Here is a 17,373-nt window from a genome sequence, read left to right on the forward strand (position 1 = left end):
GAAGCACTGTTAGATAAATGTACCTGAAGTATGAAAAGTAGAAGTACTTGTTTCACAGAAAATAGTATATATATATATGTATATATGATATTATTAGATTGTTTCCTCTCTTTGCTCTCAAACAGCTTCAATTCTTCGTGGCATGGATTTGAGATTCTGCTCCATGTTGACATGATTGCATCACATCATTTCTGCAGATTCACATTCATGCTGCCGATCTCCTGCTCTACCACATCCCAAAGTTATTCCACTGGCTTCAGGTCTGGAGACAGGGGAGGCCACTGAAGTTCATTGATCTGACTGTCATGACCATGAAACCTTTTGCTTTGGTGCATTAAGCTGCTGGAAGGAGCCATTAGAAGATGGTGAACTGTGGCCATAAAGTGAAGCACATGGTCAGCAAAAATACTCAGACAGGCTGTGGCATTCAAACGATTATTGATTGGTATTAATGGGCCCAAAGTGTGCCAAGAAAACATTCTCCACACCATTACACCAGCACCAGCAGCCTGGACTGTTGACACAAGACAGGTTGGGTCCATGGGTTCATGCTGTTGATGCCAAATTCTGACCCTACCATCTGCTGCCTCAGCAACTGTCCAGTGTTGGTGGGTCTGTGTCCATAACAACCTCAGGTTTCTGCTCTTAGCTGACAGGAGAGGAACCTGACGTGGTCTTCTGCTGTTGTAGCTCATCCACCTCAAGGATTGACATGTTGCCCATTCTGAGGTGCCTGTCTGCTCATAACTAAGAGTGGTTATCTGAGTTACTGTAGACTTTGTGTCTGCTCCAACAGTCTGGCCGTTCTCTTGTGTCCTCTCTCGTCAACAAGGTGTTTCCATCCACTGGATGTTTTTTGTTCTTTGCACCATTCTGATTAAAAACTCTAGAGACTGTTGTGTGCAAAAATCCCAGGAGATCAGAAGTTTCATAAATTCTCAAAGTAACTGAGATCACATTTTTTCCTCATTCAGATGTTTGAAGTGAACATTAACTGAACCTGTAATCTGCAGGATTTCATAGGCCTACATTAAACTACTGCCACATGATTGGCTGATTGGATAACTGCATGAATAAACAGGAGTGCAGGTGTTGCTAATAAAGTGCTCATTGACTGTATATAGTAAGTTGTTCTGATTCAGTTTCAGCAATAAAAAGTGTAGAATTATCTCCATTGTAATCAAGCATTTGTAAGTATTGTTTCAAATAGTGAATCATATCTCCCCCTGCCTGTTTTTTTTTTATATGAATATAGTTAAATTATACTGGAACCCATGGATGTTTTAATACTGTCCCTCATCATGCTGATAGAGGAAGACATACAGCAATCCAGCTCCAGCTGTTGCTCCGGCCCCTGGGGCCACCAGGGGCCCCAAACAAGCACATTTTGAGAAGTCTATCTTACACACTGGAGCTCCTTACATGTGAAAGACAGAAGCTGATTGTCGGTGTTATGTCGAAGTCTGTTCCCCAGTTAGAATGTGTTTCCCTCCTGTTACAACTGGATAAGGTTACAGGCATAACACACAGACGAGGGAGCAGCCTTCGACATTACACCGTCCGTCCACGTGAGGGCGCTACTGCAGCAACCTGGATGCTGACGACTCAAACGAAGAAGAGGGAGGTACCGGTTGCCGTAGGTACCTGCTTCCTATCTGTTGTTGGAGTCATCTCGCTTCAAATTACAGGTAAGAGCTGCCGAGCAACAAGAACACGAGTTACTATTTATTTAAATAAAGTATTAGCACCTCTGGTCTAGCTTAGTATGACAGCAGCACGTCAAAAGAAGATACAACGTGCTATGATTATTTTGCTAACTTGTATCTAAGGTTACTCAATATTTGGCCTTGTGCAGTGCTTCAACGCTGACACTGGAGTGAAGGTTGTGACACACAAGTAACTGATATTATATGTAAACATGTCTGCCATCGGAAGAGGCTGCTCTCTTTGAGGCAACTATAATATAGTAACTTACCTCCTGCTAATGCTGTTAGCCCGGAAGCCCTCGAAACCAAACTCCGTTCAAATGTTTGGATATTTTTACTTGACTTGCCAATAAGTCTTAAATACCTGTCATAATTGTATTACTTTAACAGTGTTAACAAATCTTTACATTCATTCCTTCCATTCGGCATACACGTGTTACCTAAGATGTGGTCTATTTTGATAGTGTTAACTTTGAACTGCTGTAAGGCTGTGGAGGAAGCGGTGTCCGCCACTTTCGAAAGCTCAAGTTGTTACTGTTTTCACTTTCTCATCTCTGTTCATTCCCACTGAGAGTTAAAAACGCTGCCAAGAAAAATGTCCAACTCATATGTAGACATAAAGCTGCAGACCAGTGACATAACACAGTCAATTAAATATTGAAGAAAGATGTATATTTAACATATTTATATTCAATGTGATTTAACATATGAAGAGAAAATGAAAAATCTTCAGTATAAACACTGTGAGTTGGAGGCAAGTCCTGTGTTGAGCCAGCAGGGTCACCAGATTGTATGTCTGCAAATCCTCTCTAACCAGAGTGGAGGCAGCTCCTCATCCTGCTCCTTCAGCTCAAACTGGCTACATTCAATATATCATAGATTCAATATATTTCTATAAAGAAATTAAAATAATGTTCAAGATTGTAGTGGCACATTTGTTATATGTATGACAAGGGAAGTTACAATGATTTCGCACTTGATCGTAAATCCTCTTTAAGTGTGACAAGGTCACTGAGTCTCAGCTGATGCCTGACTAAGCCTGAGCTGAGAGGAGATAAACGGTGAGCAAGACGGCAACTCCAAAGTGTTACTACAGCACTACGCAAGCTGCTGAGGGAGTGCAGGTCATGTTGACTGTCCTTCCCTTGAATTTGGGGGAGTATCTGAACATTTGGTTGTAATTAAGACAGGATATTGTGAAAACCCCCAAAAGGGAAACTCTGTTCCCATCTGTTGTTCTTCACATGCTGTTTCTTGTCTTTCCAGAATGGCACAGTGGGGTGCCATATTCTCAATAATTGCTGCTCTCGGAGGAGCAGCACTTTTAGCCTCTGTACACAAGATAGACGAGGGACACACTGGAGTTTACTACAGGTGAGACCGCATCACACATGTTGTTTTTATTTTGTGCATGAGACATAGTGGTAAACTGCTCTGCTGTAAAAGTGGGACAATAAAGAAATGAGCACCTGCGTCAGACATGTTTACCTCACACAACTTAACTGTTAAACAGTGGGTTAAATACCTGGGTGTTAAGATTGTCAAAACTGCCAGCTTTGATTCTGTGCCTTTTTACCCTCTTGGATGCAGGGTAATTTAAGTCTTATCACTTGAGCCGACACGCAGTAAATATGACTAAGTTTATGGTCTCTTATGACTCATGCTAGTGTGGTCTGAGAGCAAAGTTTAATCCTTCATCACAAAGGATTTTCCTAGATGAATTTCTTATCAGCAGCAGAATAAAGGACAATGCAACTGTCTGACTTCTTGTCTTGAATGAGGACTACGTCAAGTCTCGTCATTTGGACTTTGACTCACATCTTTAGTTGCTCTTACCACAAGTAATCAGAATGGTTTTTTTCCCATTGCAAGCTAAAATCCCATCAAGACGTAGTTTTACCGTTCTGACCCTAACATTTAATGATCAACACTGTCTGTGTGTGTGTAACACAGGGGAGGGGCTCTCCTGACCACCACCAGCGGCCCTGGTTTCCACCTTATGCTTCCATTCATCACCACCTACAAGTCTGTTCAGGTGAGTCAAGTCAGTTTTATTTACACAAAGTCACAAATCTCTCATATTTTGTACATTATACAAATACACATACATTACACTCTCTGGCCATAGGTCCTCAGCTCATATATAGGCACAATCCCAGTAATAGAGATTAGATAATAACATAAAGTAATGGGCCGCATATTAAGGTCACAGTAAAAAGAGAGGAGAACAAAACATAGATACAATATCTTCCTCAAACCCTTTCTGATTGGTCTGATGCAATGATTTAATACAGGGTATGTGAGCCTGAATGTGTTCTAGCAGGTGCTAATTCAAAATTGGAAATATCCAAAAATGCATGTGTCCACATTTGTTTCAAAATCGAACGAGGGATTGTCTTCCATTGGACAAGACAATCACATAATCAGACAGTCGTGCTCTTAGCTGCTGTTGTAAACATAAATAGTATCATCTTTTCATTAATTGACATGTCGACTAATTGTGAGCATGTGATCATTTTGCAAAAAGCTGTTGTTAAAAAAGTTGCGCCTTCTTTGCATAAGAGGAGGATACCATATCATATGTATATGAGGGTCCTAGGTGGACTCCAGCCAAGGTGTAGAAACATCTCAAATATGATCAAGAGAAATGGGATGAACCTGAGCTAAATTTCAAATGTCACAGCAAAGGGTCTGAATACTTGTGTCAATGTGATATTTCAGTTTCTCCTGTTTCATAAAATGGCATACAAATTCTAAAATTCAGGGGTATTGAGTGTACGTTGATGAGGGAAAGATGTTTTTTTATTTTAGTATGAAGCTGCAATGTAAAATGTGAACAAAGTAAAGGGGTCTGAATATTTACTGAATGCACCGTTGTACTGACAACACTGATTTCACTGTGTGAAAGTTGTCAGTGGTCTCTGGTGAACAAACTATATAATGGTGACATGTAATGACAACAAACCTAATTAGCCTTTTCTGTGCTACATTTCCTTGTCACTTTTCAGCCGACAGGTTCACTCATACCAATATATATCTCTACTTGAAATGTGGAAAGCTTGTTTGTCAGTGAACGTGTGCACTCCTCTGCTGCTCCAAGAAGGAAAATGAAACCTCTTTGGTCTGGTGCACACACCCTTTGTTTAAAGGGTAGAAAACCCAAGAGGAATCAAACACAGTAACCCAGGCTTGTAATATGAACCACCTTTGTGAAATTTGTAATGTTCAGGGTGTGTTGGCACATTCTGTCATAGAGACGTTTGCCCTGTATGCACGACTGAAATGCAGCTTTCCTCAATTTAATATGTTGAATAATCTGATTTCATACTGTGCCGATGGATTTACTTCCACTGAGCATTTGGTATCTTTGCAGTGATGTCAGACAAGCACATCTGGAGTGTCAGTTAGAGATACATTAAATGTGAATCTGTATTTTTGCCTCACAGACGACGCTGCAGACCGATGAGGTGAAGAATGTACCATGCGGCACAAGGTGGGTTTGATGTTTTGACTGGTTTAAGTTGGATCAGATGTGGTCTTGATACTTATAACACTCCCACAGTACATTAAACAAACACTGTCGGAGTCAGAGGTTCACTAGTCCATGTCTAAACCACCGGCATCTCAAAATACAGTCCCTTTTATCACATACTGGTGTTTTGAATAAGAGTGTCTGCCAGATAGTAAATTGACCATTTTCTTTTTTTTTTGTTTCAGTGGAGGAGTGATGATTTACTTTGATCGCATAGAGGTGGTGAACTATCTCGTTCCATCAGCAGGTAAACTCACACTTGTTCAACAGGCCAAAAACATCAAATACTCCTGTGGTATTTCTTTTGGATCGTGCAGCTGGGTGTCACTCAGACACATCTGAAAATTACCTCTTGGCACTGACGGACACAGTAGACTTTGATCTGTTTAAGCTGGCTTCATCTTTACCAGATAGGTACATCTCTGTTCTTCTCTGCAGTGTATGACATCGTGAGGAACTTCACCGCGGACTACGATAAAGCTTTGATATTCAACAAGGTTCACCACGAGCTCAACCAGTTCTGCAGTGTCCACTCACTGCAGGAGGTCTACATCGGCTTGTTTGGTGAGTGTGGTGGGCTACAGACTGGGTGTAAACTCGCTGCTAATTTGAAACATCTTCTCTTTGTTTTGGTTAATTGCACATAAAAGGATCTACATGAACAGCTTTTAGTCAGCTGACAGCTTTGAGATCAAAATGCCTTGAATTTATGGTTTACACACAACAGCTGTGATGCATATAGATTTGGTTTTTGCTGTACCTTCATCCTTTACTGAAGTGAGCCCACTCTTTTGACTGTAACAACCTATACACCTAAACTCAGTACACAGTATGTAGACACAACCATAGTGTAACTACAAGACACAATTACACACAATTACACAATTATCCGCAGAGGTCTCCTCCTCTCCAAATCAAACGGACCCGGTGATTATAACTGGTAAAAACCCTGAATAAAGCAGTGTCACATTAAAAGTCAGTGTTTTACCGATGCTATATGACGAGACGTCAGGAAAGGGCTGGGAGCTTGTTTCGATTGTTTCTCTGACAACTGATCTAGACGTTTATGAACTTTTTACCAACAGCCGGATTTTCCCCAAGGTCCCTTCCTCTTCATAACAAACAGATCAGGAGATTAAAACACTCAAAAAAGCAGGATATCAGTCTTACTTGAACAGACCTAGTAAGATTTTTTAAACATTTTCAGCACAGCACAAAACTGAGTTAAGAGATTAAATACATACATTATTCTCTTACTCAGTTTTCATCTCTCATGCACAAAGAGAATTAAAAGAAAAAAAAAGATCACTAATAAACCACAAATGAAAGAGCCACTTTAAAGTTGCTGAGGAGGTTCTTCTCATATCAGATGTCTATAAAAATGTTAATGTTGTTTTTTCTTTTTTCGTGTTGCAGTGTTGGTCAAAAAAAGTAAAAAAAAACCCAAAAAACAAACAGCTATAGCAATAATCTGGCTGTCAGATTTCATCCTCGTCAACTGTGTGGATGAACAGCTCAATATTAAGCAAAGTACTTTTGATAGAGTATGTGAATAAGTATGACTCGATGTGAGTCCCAGTTTATCGTTTGAGGTGGATGACACAGTGTTAGAGGATTCACTGCAGAGGTCGGTGTCCTTTGCATTCAAGAACAGAAAAACATGGTCTGTGAGAGAACGGAGAACGTCTGCCTTTCTTCATGTAACTCCCTCTCAATCACAACATGCCGAATACACTCAGCAAGCACTTTATTAGGAACACTATACTGATACTGGGTGGTGAGTCCGACAGGCCTCACCAAAACCCATCTGGACACACACCATCACATACAGCCTGTGTCACACTTTACAAGAATCCTGCAGCAAACAGTAAAATGACTTTATACTAACAGGTTAGTACAGAGAGAGATTATAATTCAGACTGGCCAGTACAGCAGAAAGCAGCAGCACGCTTATTTGAATCTTAGTGACTTTTTCTTCTGTCACTGGATGTTTCTGTTCTAAAATTTAAAGAACATTTAAATTACCCGTGGATTGGATTTTTTTTTGTTTGTTTTTTTAACTTTATTCTTGTAAAACGAGTCGGCATCAGTCCACTGCTGCCTCACTGCTTAAACCATGATAAAGATACAAACACATAAAGGGTAAGCGTGTGGGCGGAGCTGTGTGACCGAACAGAGGGGTAATTAGGCGGAGAGGGAGACAGACTTGAGGGCGATGATGTACACAGAATGAGGGTGAGCCGTGGAGCCTGATCCATATCTCTCTCTCTCTCCTGTTCACTCACTCCCTCTATGTCTGTCTCTCTTTGATGATGTTTTTTTTTTTATTTTCACACTCGCACCCAATTTGTGTAGCAGCCCATGGGGGGGACAGTCAGATTTTCCCAATGGCCACTCCATCACTGGATCTCTCTTTGCTTTGAACAGTCTCAATTCTTCTGCTCCATGTTAACATGACTGCATCACATAGTGTCTGCAGGTTCGTCAGCTGCACATTCATGGTGCCAATCTCCTTTTCTACCACATCCCAGAGGTTCAGATTCAGATCTGCATTATCATTCTGGAAGTAGCTATTAGAAGATGGTAAGCTGTGGCCATAAAGTGATGCACATGGGCAACAACACTCAGACAGGCTGTGGCATTCAAACCGCGATTGATTGGTAATTAGGTAGAAAGAAAACAATCCCCACACCATTACACCACCACCAGCAGCCTGGACCGTTGAAACAGTTCTGACTGTACCATCTGCTGCCTCAGCACAAATCATGATTCATCAGATCAGGCTACGTTACAGTCTTCAACTGTCCAGTGCTGGTGAGTCTGATTCCACTGCACCCTCAGATTTCTGTTCTTGGCTGACAGGAGAGGAACCTGACCTGTGCTGCTGTTATAGCTCATCTGCCTCAGCTGCTGTTATTCATTCTGAGATGTTTTTGTTTTCCTGCTCACTACAGTTGTTAAGAGGTTTTCTGAGATACTGCAGCCTTTCTGTCTGCTCTAACCAGTCTGGGCATTCTCCTCTGACCTCTCATCAGCAGAGCATTTCCGTCCACGCAACTGCTGCTCACTGGATGTTTTATGTTGATTGCACCATTCTGATTAAACTCTGGAGACTTATGTGAGAAACTCCCAGGACATCAGCAGTTTCAGAAATACTCAAAGTCACTGAGATCACATATTTCCCCAATCTGATGTTAACTGAAAATCCTGACATGTATCTGCAGGATTTTATGCACTGCCGCAACATGATTGGCTGGAAAATTGCACAAATAAGCAGGTGTACAGGTGTTCCTAATAAAGTGCTCGGTGAGTGTACAGTGCAAGCAATGTGGCTCTTTTAGTAAAGGCACTATCATGTTTGAATGCAGCTGTGTTTACAATCAAAGAGACAGTTTCTACTGAAGTTACTCCTCATCAGCTCACTCACCCTCTTGTACTTTTCCACCACAGACCAAATTGATGAAAACCTGAAGTTGACTCTACAAGAGGATCTAACATCCATGGCACCTGGACTCATCATACAGGTACAGTGAGACCACCAGGATACTTCAAAGGGATAGTTCAGGTTATTTGACGTAGGGTGGTGTGAGGTAGTCATGCATAGTCAGTATGTTACCTGTAGTAGATTAAGATCAGCGCGCTGCTAGTTAGGACAGGCAGCAGATAACACCGCCGACTGGCAGAGCGACGTGTTGCGGTGCACGGGGTCAGCCGTGTGGCGTAGTGGTCTAAGCAGGCGCCCCATGTGTAGAGGCTACAGTCCATGTGTCGAGTCCCGCATCGGACGGCCTTTGCTGCATGTCATTCCCCCTCCCTCTGCCTCCCCATTTCCTGTCTCTCTACTATCCTGTCCAATAAAAGCACAAAAAAAAAAAAAAAAGACAGAAAACCCATTGTTGCTAGTGTGCTGGCGTTTCCTGCTGCCTCTCCTAACTGGCATCACACTGATCTGTTTCTACTCCAGCTGATACTCTGACTCTGCGTGACTACATCAGACAACCCAAACTATCCACCATCCAGTGTGTACAGATCGCTTGATAACAGAAGTCTTTCTACAGTCTGTTGCCTTAAATCAAGTTTCACAAGATCTATAAAAGTCCCCTCCTGGAGAAAGAGTGTTTTAATAGAGAATAACATTGTGACTAACTGATTTTAAAAGACCCCGGATCTGCTTACCCCTATTGAACCCCCCCCTCCCTTTTTTTTTTCCTTTTTTTTTTTTTTTTTTGTACACCCACATTTCTTTTGTTAATATGAAACACTCCACTGGGATTTCATTGTGCAGCCTCATGTCCTGTAAATCTCCAGAAACACTTGAAATAACAATTGTTCTTTTCTCTTTGTGAGAAACCGAGTATCAGTGGGTTCAGAGGGTCTTTGGACATGACTCTTTGTCTCAGGACTCCTCTCCGGTGGTCTTTTTATTTATTTATTTTTTTTTAGAAATCCCTTGGTGTTTTTTTTTTTAAATATAATTTTTATTGTTACACTCTTGCTGTCTGCATCTACCTCCTTAATAGGGTTGATCTGTCTTTGTCTGTCTCTCTGGTCAACAGGCAGTCCGTGTGACAAAACCCAACATCCCAGAGAGCATTCGCCGGAACTACGAGCTCATGTGAGTCTTTCTTGTTTTTTGTGCCCAACAAAGAATGTTCCCTGACCTCTGAAGCCTGTGTTGTGTATTTTGTTTTCCCTCCAAAATGGAGGGACCTGACATTCATCCAACTCCCCCTGCCAAGTCCGGTGCATGTCAGTCTGTGAGCGTCTACTTCTTTACTTTCACTTTACACTGTATGACTCAACAGCCTGTGCTTAGTCAACAGAGGACTTACGGTAAGCTATAGGCAGATTCAGGAAAGCAATGTGAGGCATCAGACACTGGAGAGTGGAAGTCAGACATGTAATATTACATTTTGATCTTAGTTAATGCTACATGCATGTCCCAACTGGTCGACTTTGTTCCCTACTAATGTATGTTTTCATGGTGTGATTGTAGTGGCTTTAACTCTGCATTTTAGCATAACTTCACCGCAGAGAAACAAAGCACACGCAGGGTGAGCTCAATATGCAGGGAGCTCAATATGCACACATAAAATTCTCATGAAACAAATACCCAAAATATGTTATCTCTGGAGAGTATTACAACAGAAACATAACAACCTGCATACATGCAAATGACTGTTTGCTGAGCACCATCCCCCATAGTTACAAGCTTTCTGTTGCAAAGCACAAATCTGGCAGATTTACTATTGAAATTCTGTCATTAGCTCAATGAGTTTGCTGAGCAGGAAGAAGTCTCTGGCTGAAGCTGACTTGTTTTAAAATGAGAATCATTGGGTCTTAAAGGAGCACTTTTTGACCAGATATTTGAAAAACAGAAGATAAAGCTGCATGTCTCAAGCAAAAAGTCAACCTCTCTGTCTGGGGGGGGTTTAACAAGAACCAGAAAACAAAGCTGTCCCAGGGGTTCTCTTACACAAATTTACTGTCCCACACTTCACTGTAAAAAGTGAATTTAAATGTGTACATACACACTAATCCTCTCTCATCACAGCCCCCACCCTCTCTCTGCCCTTAACCTCTACTGATGAATCAGACCAAGGTCACTGTGATGAACTGGGATAAAACACAGTCTATAAATAACTTGCATCAGCCTTGAGTTCCACTTTTCCTTTATCATCACTTCCTCCTAACATGTCACTAATCAGCTGTTTTCCTAAAATGTTGCATCATTTGGTTATTACATGTTTCTTCCTTTACCTGAAGTTATTCACTGACACATTTATGTGTTTTCATTGTCATGGTTTTAGTTATAGTTTAGGTTACCCTGACCCAAATCAAGTGTGTAATAAATGTGTAGTGCTGAATCCTCAAAGGCAAAAATTAAAAGTAGGACAGCACTCCACTTAAATTGTTTATTTGTACATTACATGGATGTTTCAGGCAGCTGTATAACAAAAAAATAATAATAATAAAAAAAATAATAATTATATATATATATATATATATATATATATATATATATATCTTATCAACCCATACATCTAAAAAAGTATTTGAACTATATTTAAATATGAAGTTAATGGACTCCTGTTTTGGAATTCAAATGAACCCTTTTGTCAATGTCCCCATCTCCCCAAATCATCTACATATGGCCAATTTGTAGTAATGTAATGTCATTTGAAAATGGATTTTATTATGAGTGTAATCAAACTCAAATGTACCTATTAAAATGGTTAGCATAATTTGCATCCCATTGATGTAGCACGACATTGCCCAAAAAATAATTCTGAAACCAAAAATTATGTTTTTTCTGAGGAACTGAGGAATGGGTTTCATTAGTGATCTGAATCCTGAAACAATAAGATGCTCATGAGGTCTGCCCAGTTTCCTTTGAATTTTTGTGAAGGAATACAGAAATAATTTCACATTAATTTCACAACTTAACCAAAGGATCAGAACTCAGTCTTGAGCTGCTGATCACTCAGTTGTGTCTCAGACCCTGTGACGTCCCTGTGACAAAACCTTACATTGTGCATCACTTACTGTAACTGCTTACTAGAGATGTCGATGACATGATCTGGTTGTCTGTACTTGGGCTTTTTCTTCTGTCTCATTGTTTCTTCCTCCTCCACACTTTTGTCAAGTGATTTTTCTTGTTCATAAATAAAATGAGTGCTGATTCACTCTGATGAGTAACTGTTTCCACATTGAGGAAACAATTTAAGTGAGTAGATGAGTCTGATTTTAATAGATTTACTGTGGGATATGCATTTACCTACCAGCTTAATTGCTGAGTTATGAGTGAGAGATCTCTGTGTTAAAGTTTTATTTTTAGCCATTTTTATCCTGCAGTATCCAACAGATTTTGCAGAGCTACACACTCAGAATTTATTGCCCTTATCAAATGTGATTTTGATAAGGGCAATTTTACTGACCACTGCATTTTATGCAGTGGTCAGTTAAACAGTTCAGAATGTGTTTAAGCTCAAATTTATTTTTACAGACTGTGACAGTCCGGCCGGAGTCCAGGGATAAGCAACATCACTCCTCAGTCACACAGGCTTTTAAAACAAATGCGAGCTTTACACATTCTGAACCACTTATTAAAAAATGAAACTAAAAGCGTCTTCATCAAAAGTCCAACTTTGATCTACTGTTTTTACTGCACTTCTTATCAAATGTAATTTTAACATGCAGTGAACAGTCAGACTTCTAATGAGCATGCTTTTACTTTCACTTTGTAATAAGTGATCCAGTATGTGTTTAGCTCACATTTGTTTTTACAGCCTATGTGACAGTCTGGGCAGTGGTGTTGCGTACCCTGGGCTCCAGTCATGTAAACAGCAGTTCCCAGCAGTTGAAATATGATTGTAACTTTTGGAAATGTGTCCAGCACTGTAAAGAAATAATCATCATTTTCCTTTAAATCAGCACTTAGATTGTTTTAATTTAGAGGGATTGTCAGAGAGATGAACAGCCCTTCGACACCCAAGTGTGGATAAGCAGACCATCCATGGGCCCTGGATGACCAAGTGTTCAGATGCTGGATGGGAATTTTGGAGCTGGAATTGTTGAGGTTTTATGTCCAACCTCAATGTTTGGCTTTATGTCCATTCCCAAACAGTTAGTCAGGGCTCACTGTCTGACTGCGTAGGGCCCTGTCATTTTATTACCATTTCTGCCATGTTTTTTGGTAAATCTGGGTTTTTCCTGGGAATTACCTACAATTCATTGCCTTGTAATATTTACGAAGGCAGAAATCACTGAAAACAAAGGAGTATGCAGTTAGCTGTGAACTCTGTGTCTAGCTCTATATTATATGAAGTCCTGACCATCGCCAAAAAAATACCTGTGAGGTTATTTAAAGTTAGTGAGTGGAGTGTTCAGGTCTTATGCTGCGTTCATTTCATATGGGAGTTACTGTAATTACCAGTCTCTGACCATATCATAAATAACCACCATTCACGTCAGTAACCAAGTCAGAATTACTCAGAAAGCTTTTCTAAAAGTTTCAATTTATCCAACTTGGTGCTTCATTTTAACAAGTTCCTGGAAAGGTAAACAAACATGGACGCCTCATGTCAGCCAAAATCCAACACTGAAGGCAATTAAATTTAAATAGTAGATTTTGGTTATACTGTCTAATTATGCCTCTGCACATGTTAAAGGGAATAATGTTGCCTAGCTCTTACATCCATGTCTGTGTGTGTGTGTGTGGGAGTGTTTTAGGATGGGTAGAATAAACAAAGGGTAACAGCAGTAACTAAAGCTGTCACATCACCAATGGGGTGCATGCAGAGAGAGGGAGTGAAGATGTTATAGGCTGGTGAACACCGGGCACTGATGAGCAGCTGAAAGTAGCTAGATGACTGAAAGCACTGCCACAGAAATAACATGTCACCAAACTCAACACACCAATAAGAATGATAAAGGTGTATGTTGTCCAACAGGAAAGTGAAGCAAATGTCAACCAAGCTGCTGTGAAGAAAGTCCTGAGGATTCTGTGAAATGCTGTGTGCGTGTGCAGAGCCTTCGATGGTAAAGTGTGTGTTAATGTTTGCAGGGAGAGCGAGAAGACGAAGCTGCTGATCTCTCAACAGACACAGAAGGTTGTGGAGAAGGAGGCAGAGACAGAGAGGATCAAAGCTGTGATAGGTGAGAAAGACAAAGGAAAATGATGGTTGTTCAGGGCAAAGTGCATAAACCACACTGCAAGCTGTTTAATTATGATTCTGTCTTTTGCAGAGGCTGAGAAAGTGGCTCAAGTGGCAGAGATCAAGTTTGGGCAGAAAGTCATGGAGAAGGAAACTGAAAAAAGGATCTCTCAAATCGAAGGTTTGTATTCTGTAGTGGAGGAAGTTCTCAGATCCTTTGCTTAAAGAAGAACTCTGCTGATTTTACATTTCAGAAGGAGCTGTGTCTGATAAATGTCCTCATGTGATGTCACTTGAGTCAGTGGGTCTGAAGTTTGAAAGTCAAAAGAATGTGGGGGTGTGTATTTGGAAAGAAGTGAGCTAACCATACCTCTATTACACACTCCTCATCCCTGCTTCAGGCAGGTGACTCAAAGAGTCACTGACCTTTTCCAACATAACACACCCAAATCTTATGTCTGAGTTATGTAGTCGCCAGGTTTTGACAAGGTAGAAGAATGTGTGAAACAAAAGTTGTACCTGATGATGATGATGATGCACACACATTCCTGCATGCGCACAGGTAAGTTGTGGCTCGTTTTTGAAGGTTATGTAACCCAAAGTGGCAAGTTTATGCACATTATTCAGCTCTAACTCATCATCAAATAATTTCATCATGTTGACAACGTTAAAATTAAGCTTTCATTTCCAGCAGCACAAGTTGTCCACGTGTAAAAACCTGGTTTTCTAATGTTTCCTCACAATTGCATCACAAATAAAGAAATGTCAGAAGAGTGAATGATGAATGAAAGGATGTTTTGCTGCCTTTTACCAGTTAATAATAGTTAGGTAGCATGTGTGTAGTACTCCTACAGTCTGAATATCAACAGGTTAAAAATAAAAAATATTGTTGCCTTTTGCAATATTAAATTGCGCATGTTCACATCTAAATGAAGATATGATAAAGATATATCATTCAGCCCTAACAGATATAGATGTAAGTTTGACTAGTAACAACATGAATTATGGCAGCACAATATTTACAGTTTTTCACTATTGCAGAAGCAGTTCCTGAAACTATGTCCCTGTTTGTCAGTGCTCCACACACAAACAGAAACCGTATACACAGAATACAAAACATCTCTTGCAAAAGCAAACACTACATCGAAAACTATATAAACTTCTACAAAATGATACTTTAACTTCCAAACTTAACACACAAACACCAAATATATACATCTTTCCACTGCCAACTGCACACCACTGTGCTAAATCTAAACATTTTTCACATTTCTACTTTTCTAATGATATATGCTGAGTATAAAAGCACTATTACTGTATGTTTCTGACACTCTTCATTTGTAGCATGCTGTAAATATGAACACAAATGCATTGGGGGAACAAAATCTCCTTATTCTCAATACTGAACTGAGGATGACATGAACATACTGTACTGTAAAATACAGTCTGCCCATACAGTATTTCAGTTACTGTCTATCCTGTCCCTGATCTCATCTGTAAGAATTGTCTGATTTCCTCTGACCTGTCCTCTCGCCACTCCCTGTCCTGTGTGTCATCTTGCTCATCTTCCTCTTTCTGGTCTGCCTCTTTCTCCTCCTGCTCTTCCTCTTCTTACTCGAACACCTCTTCCTCTAATTCTTTCTCCAAAATTGTCCTCCATTGTTGTGCACACCAAAGAGCAAACCTGACTCCTACAAAAAATATATAAATTAGAATATCATGGAAAAGTTCATTTATTTCAGTAATTCAATTCAAAAAGTGAAACTCATATATTATATAGATTCATGACACACAGAGTGAAATATTTCAAGTGTTTATTTCTTTTCAGTTTTGATGATTATGGCTTTCAGCTAATGGAAACCCTGTGATTTCTGTCTGATCTGATTGGTTACACGTGTCTACACAGGGGCATTCAGGAGAGTTCAGGCGATTGCTAATTGAGTTTGGCGTTTCAGTGGCAGTGTTTAGCAATTAACACAGACAGGCTTTCAGTTTTGAATGATGGGTCTAATGTAGAGAAGTGTGTTTGGTGTTTTGCAAAAAGCGTGCAGCCGAGGATGTGAGTATAGTGGTGCAAGTCTGGGCTGACATTTTGCTCTTTGTGTATCGAGTTTCAAAATCTGTGCATTATTTTTCATTTTTGTGTATAAGCAATCGTAAAAAACTCTAAGTGTGCTTATTCCACAGCCCTGTTTGTTTTGAGAACTGGTTTGCTGTTGGAGCCGGGAACCAGCTGTTAAAGTGGATCTTGCTTGTTTCAAAGCTCCTTCCTGCTTTCTGAGCTGTAAAGCAGAGCGAACTGTACAAACCATCTTGCTGCTGTTGACTCTTGACAGTGTTTGTTTGTGATTTATAGACGGTGCTTTCCTGGCCAGGCAGAAAGCCAGGGCAGATGCAGAGTTCTATACAGCACAGAGAACTGCAGAGGCCAACAAGGTAAAGGGATGACACAAACATACATCTCATGTTAGCCAGGACAAAGAGCTCTACACATTTTGTTTTGTAATTTGAATTCTGTCGCCCCTCTTGCAGCTGAAGTTGACACCAGAGTATCTGCAGCTCATGAAGTACAAGGCCATCGCAGCCAACAGCAAAATCTACTTTGGGAATGACATACCCCAGATGTTTGTGGACTCTGGCTCTGCAGGGAGCTCCATAAAAGCCTCTGCAGCCATGGACATTGTGGGTGAGCAGATCCTGGACCTGGATTAAATAATGGGACTCACAGGACCACCCAGGGATGGAGGACTACCTGCTGGAGGGCAGTAGCCTGGCCCACAGGCTGGCTGGCTTGCAGGTTCGCCCTCTGGCCCAGAGAAGCTCTGCTGACCAGGGCCTGTATTTCTCAAACATCTCAGAATCACTGCTAGAAATCACTTTGACAGTTTGAGTAGGAAGTCAAAATCTTCTACCTCAGATTAAAGGACCCAAATTATTTTTGAGGCTTCCCATACTTCTGTTTTTTCTGACAGAAAATGCCATCATTTGCATTCAGAACTATAAATTAGATGGAGCAAAAACTACTTTAAATAGCATCACCTGTGGGTGTATGATAAGCTCCTTTTTAAGACTGACATTTAGTAAAAACAATAATTTAAAGGAATTGTCCCTACTACTGCTCAGCTTTAACAGTCCGTGTGGAAAGTGCACCCAGTCACAACGTCACAGATCACAAATCCATTACTACTTATGTGCTTACACTGTGTTATCTCTTTATGTGAAATGTGTCCTAATTGAGCATTTGATGCACTGATATTCGCAACCATTTGTTCTGAAGAATAAAACACAAAAATATTTTCTAATCAAGTTCAGTGGCAGGGTAATTATTATTCATCTTAATCAAGCTTTTAGGTGCAATGAATTCAGTCACAGTTTTTCTTTGTTACATGAATTGACCGTTCGCTAAGTCTTATCCCTCCAAGTTACTGTTGCTTCACATTTCTTGCTAGTCATTTTGTAAACACTCCAGACAGAGGTA

At 40.4% G+C, this 17,373-nt stretch overlaps 1 protein-coding gene across 1 annotated transcript; it reads left to right on the forward strand.

Moving 5' to 3' along the window:
• The first annotated feature begins 1,578 nt into the window (after positions 1 to 1,578).
• On the forward strand, positions 1,579 to 17,201 carry erlin2 (ER lipid raft associated 2). Its single transcript, XM_056376933.1, has 12 exons — positions 1,579 to 1,688; positions 2,973 to 3,080; positions 3,660 to 3,741; positions 5,153 to 5,199; positions 5,424 to 5,485; positions 5,677 to 5,802; positions 8,689 to 8,762; positions 9,795 to 9,853; positions 13,805 to 13,896; positions 13,987 to 14,076; positions 16,252 to 16,331; positions 16,428 to 17,201. Exons 2-12 carry the CDS (start codon positions 2,974 to 2,976, stop codon positions 16,605 to 16,607), a joined length of 999 nt encoding a protein of 332 aa, XP_056232908.1. The 5' UTR covers positions 1,579 to 1,688; position 2,973; the 3' UTR covers positions 16,608 to 17,201.
• Positions 17,202 to 17,373: the final 172 nt, after the last annotated feature.

This window comes from Seriola aureovittata, chromosome 5, assembly GCF_021018895.1.
Source record: "Seriola aureovittata isolate HTS-2021-v1 ecotype China chromosome 5, ASM2101889v1, whole genome shotgun sequence".
Classification (NCBI taxonomy): Eukaryota; Metazoa; Chordata; class Actinopteri; order Carangiformes; family Carangidae; genus Seriola; species Seriola aureovittata.